The sequence below is a fragment of the Bidens hawaiensis genome, unplaced genomic scaffold, assembly GCF_021521415.1.
Source record: "Bidens hawaiensis isolate Kalapana, Puna unplaced genomic scaffold, B.hawaiensis_p1.1 tig00041263_1, whole genome shotgun sequence".
Classification (NCBI taxonomy): Eukaryota; Viridiplantae; Streptophyta; class Magnoliopsida; order Asterales; family Asteraceae; genus Bidens; species Bidens hawaiensis.
Genome location: NW_027497310.1, coordinates 38855 through 43678, shown reverse-complemented (window position 1 = coordinate 43678; position 4824 = coordinate 38855). Strand labels below are relative to the sequence as shown.

The 4824-nt window shown below is 34.0% G+C and overlaps 1 protein-coding gene across 1 annotated transcript; it reads left to right on the top strand.

The window, feature by feature from the left end:
- Positions 1-379: 379 nt before the first annotated feature.
- Positions 380-3718, top strand: LOC143592812 (myb family transcription factor APL-like). Its single transcript, XM_077072631.1, has 8 exons — positions 380-630; positions 791-867; positions 989-1055; positions 1186-1237; positions 1330-1372; positions 1461-1596; positions 2831-3031; positions 3196-3718. Exons 1-8 carry the CDS (start codon positions 399-401, stop codon positions 3519-3521), a joined length of 1134 nt encoding a protein of 377 aa, XP_076928746.1. The 5' UTR covers positions 380-398; the 3' UTR covers positions 3522-3718.
- The last annotated feature ends 1106 nt before the right edge of the window (positions 3719-4824 follow it).

Genomic DNA, 4824 nt, shown 5'->3' with positions numbered 1-4824 from the left:
AATCTCTGATCTTTTATTCAGCCATTAAATATGATCAATTATCTTTTTCTATATCCAACATCAAAGAAGTTAATCTAGTTCCAATCTTATTGCAAATACAAACTAAAGTGTGTACATATATAAACACGTTCAAAGAGCATAGATTCTCTTCTTTTTATTCTTTACTCTTTATCCCTTTTCTTTTTTGTGGTTAAAACTACTAAACAGTGACAGTTATTGAGCTTTTAATTAATTAATTAATTAATGTAATCTTGCTAGCAAAGTTAGCTTCTTCTTGAGGCTATAATATTAACTTAACCTCAAAAAAGGGTTTCCCATCTTTATAAGACGAACCCTATTCTTCTTCCTGTTTGCATATCGCATTTGTTCTTTGTGAGAGAGAAACTAACACGAAAAGAATGTTCCATTCGAAGAAAGCAGCCGCTATGAACTCTCTTCACAATCATCATAATCATCCGCATGAAAGATCCAACATGTGTGGTGCTGGTGGTAACAACAACCATGGTTCTGGCACCATACAAGGTGACTCGGGTCTTGTGCTCACCACGGACCCCAAACCGCGCCTCAGGTGGACCGTTGAGCTCCATGAGCGATTTGTTGATGCTGTTGCTCAGCTTGGAGGACCTGATAGTATGCCAAAAATAGCTAGTCCTCTTTACTTTTGATTCATATATATGTAGTAATATGTGTCTATATGTACGTGTTGTGTGCACGTGCGTGTGTTCATATGTAACATAGATCTGGTCTCCATGATTGTTGACTGATGTTGCTTGTGTTTGTAAATTTGTAGAGGCAACGCCAAAGACAATTATGAGAGTCATGGGTGTAAAGGGTCTCACACTTTACCATCTCAAGAGCCATCTTCAGGTTGGTTTTTTCATATACATAACTTACACAATAAAATATAAATACATGAACTACTATAAAAAAATAATTATATAAAGGTTTCTAATATCTTTTTCTTGATTTCAATTGGTTTTAAAAACAGAAATTCAGGCTAGGAAAGCAGCCTCATAAGGAATTTAATGATCACTCAATGAAAGAAAGTGAAAGAGGTGAGTTCATATATATTATATAACTCATGTGTGTGATCATATATTGTATCATAATAAATATAAATTGAGGATCTATATATATATGTTCAAAATGAGCGTACTAATGGTCTGAATGTTTTTATGGTGTCAGAACTTCAAAGAAACAGTAATGCATCATCTTCTGGAATGATAAGTATGAATGAGTAAGTATTCGCTTCCTACATACATATAGTCGTATACAACTTGCGTATTCTATCAATATATGGATTTTATATATAAACTTTGGTGTAATTAGGATGCAGATTGAGGTTGAGAGAAGACTTCATGAACAATTAGAGGTACCTACCGGCTGATATTCGATTCTTTGTAGAGTATATGTTAACTAGAAAGTACTTATATATAGTTGGTGTTATAAATATTTCACAGGTACAACGGCATTTGCAATTAAGGATAGAGGCACAAGGGAAATACATGCAGTCAATACTGGAGAAAGCTTGTCAAACTTTAGCTGGAGATCAAAGCATGGCCGCTGCGGCTGCTGGTGGTGTTTACAATAATAATGGTAATATATGAAGTGTGAAAACTTTTGTATAGTACTAATATTATCTAATATAGGGAGACGATAGAGAAATATATATGAAACCTAGAATACAAAGAGTGTGATTGAGATTTGTTTTTGTATGTTACAAGTTGTTACACTTCCCTTCTGGCATTTATACTAATTGAAATATATAGTCGAAAATCCAAATACAACTAGATCTAGTTAGGGGGTGTTTGGGATTCCTTATTTTCATCAACTTATAACTTATAAACTTTTTGAAAAGTTTATAAGATGTATAAGGTGTTTGGCAAACCATAAGGCCTTATGGATTTTAACTTATGGAGAAGGCAAAATAAAAAGGTTTTGAAAAGTTAGGAATTTGTAACTTATTAACTTAATGGGTTTGATTTACCTATTACACCCCTCTAACCCTCAAACCCATTACACTTCTTTTAAAAAAGAGTGTCATTTTTAGTCATTTTGGTTTTCCCCAACACATAAGCTAATCCAAACATTTTTTTCAAAACTTATTTTAAAATATTCATAAGTTAATAAGCCCTTTTAACAAAAAGCCCTTTTTCTCTTAAATAAGCAATCCCAAATACACCCTTAATAAATAACTTAAGTAAGTGTAACTAAGTTAACTAACTATCGTTATCTAGTTATATTTTATACTCTTTAACATTCTTCCTCAACCAAATGTTATCAATGTATAGCTCAACAGAAACATAAAGTGAAGAAATAGTAAAAACTTTCTGCAAAGTGGTTCATAAGCCCAATGTGTTTACAATGGAGAAGCCCCAATCACTTAGCCCATGTGGTTAGCCCAATGCTGTTTTTCTTATGTACTATACTTTGATTCCGGAACCAACTACATTTGGTACACTTATTAGATGAAAAGAGAAAGAAATTGATTTCTGTAGCACATTAGCACATCTTTGTTGCTGTTTTAAATAATCAGGATTTGTTGCCTAATTTTCAGATAATAATAAAAAAAAAGTTACTTGTTTGATTGCATGATTACAATAAACGGATAAATTCGATCAAATGCTTTGATACCATGAAAACTTTTTTGATTTATGCGTACATGCAAGTTATAAGTTGCTACAAATAATGCATACTAACTGATACAAACAACCAAAAACAACTAATTAGTTAACCAACTAACTGTAACTAACTACCTACTAACTTAACTACGTACCATTGACTAGCTACATTTTATTATTTTAACAAGTGATTGGAAATATTGTTGCAGGCATTGGAATATTGAATATGAATATCAATGCAAGCACTAGCAGCACTAGACTTGTTGATCAACCACCACCTGACCATAGAGGTAGTGCCATGCTTTTTCGAGGTGATTACGTGCCATCGGCTAACTTTCCATCCTTTCGAGAGCTTAATCTTTATGGCACCTCACCATCACCATCTCCACCAGCCTTAGGAACTGCAGGTGGTGCTCTTCTACATCATTAATTTAGCACTGCTATGAGCAAAAAAAAAAAAAACAAAAAAACAAATTTTTAACAAGCATTTCCAATAACCCTCATATGTGCATACTATATATATACATTTATGAATGAATTAAGTTTTAAATGATATGATTTGGATATAGCACAGGTACTGGTGCACCCCGAAAGAGCCCCTTAATGTGGACAGATAACGATGATCATCACCGACTCAGCAGCTCTGAAGGAGGGGGTGATCTTGATTCAACTGTCCCCAACCATATTTTTGAAACAAAGCCATTAACTTTAGCTAGTAGTCACAATATCGATCATCATCTCGGCGTAGGGTCGGCGGATCATCAGATAAAGTTGGAGAGAACGTTGCCTAGAAGACCGCCATTGTCATCAAATAGTTCTATGGATAACATGAAGGGCACCCTCTCTACTAACGGTAATTCAAATATGTCTCCACAAGGAAGAAGCTCTTCCTTTGGCTAATATACACACATATATAAATATGTTCCTGTGTTAGATTATATAATATTTTAAATTCAGACACTTATATGTATAAATTTATAAACGCTAGCTGATAACTTATCTGAGTGTATTAAATGATTGCTAACCTGGTTGGTGTTACCAATTGATAAACATAAAGTGAATGTAAAGAACTTGATGATGTTTTCGGATGTATGCATGCATGCTTTATTTTTGGTGATTAATGTACTCCCGTAATAGTGATTTATAGTGCAATTAATTGTAGCATGTGTCTCATGTAGTTCGAATTTAATTATGATGATCAGCTTTTTGGTAGTTTCTTCGTTAACGGAACTTTTCCTATGAAGTCATTTTTTTCGGTGGTTAGATTTCTCACAAGCACTTTTATTTTAATCCATTTTTTCGTGAGCTAATAATCTTGTTAAACTTTTTTCACAAATCATAAGTAAAGAGTTCAGGGTTAGAGATGACACAACCGGATTATAGAGGTTCAATGTTAACTAATTCACTCTATGCCATCTCTGAGATCCACCGATCGAGTGTTTTTTACACTAGTTGTCTCTCTAAACAGTAGGGAGCACCGATTCAATCATCTCACTCTTCAAAGGAAGTGATCATCTTCTTCACTAAGCACATCAAGTAGTTAGCTTTACAATTATTCTAAATCTGAATACGTCAAGATAGTGAGTTTTTACTAAATCTCTAATTAATTCTATATCAAGATAGAGTTCCTAACCTAATGCAAAACAACAATATATCAACATAGTGTGTTCCCCCTCTCGAATCATCAACAAAATGATGAATCCTCACTTGTCAAAACACTAGAACAACCTCTAGCATTCTTTCCTCAAAACACAAGTGAAATGTAGGTCGGTAGCTTAAGAAAGCTCCTCTTTTTCCTCTAAGTTGTAATCTTCTCTTCTTGAAAATTGAAGCTTAATTGATTCCCCTTGAAGTATGGAATAGATTAGGTTTTAAGTATATGTGTATTAGTTGTAGAACAAAAGGATGAAGATTTAGTTTGAGCATCCTTCCATTTATACCCAACCAAGTGAATTGTAAGGATAGAGATTGGTTGCCCGCCGGTCAATCCTAAGGTTGCTGCAAGTGACCACGGATGCCATGTCCACTTTACATTGGTTTTGACAGCATAAACGTTGCGTGAATTCCTTATCTAGCTTTTTAACATCTTTTGTAGGTTCTTCACAAGTGGAAAAGTCTCCATATCACTTCCCGTTTCTCCATGTAGCAATACCCAAGTATTTTACATAATGGGTTAAGCATACTTGATGGTCGGGTATTATGT

Bases quoted from the DNA above. Each gene is read 5' to 3' on its own strand.
- LOC143592812 (XM_077072631.1), top strand. From the start codon at position 399: ATGTTCCATTCGAAGAAAGCAGCCGCTATGAACTCTCTTCACAATCAT. The intron at 1,238-1,329 runs GTAAGTATTCGC...TGGTGTAATTAG, and splicing joins GGAATGATAAGTATGAATGA to GATGCAGATTGAGGTTGAGA. The intron at 3,032-3,195 runs GTGCTCTTCTAC...GATATAGCACAG, and splicing joins AGCCTTAGGAACTGCAGGTG to GTACTGGTGCACCCCGAAAG.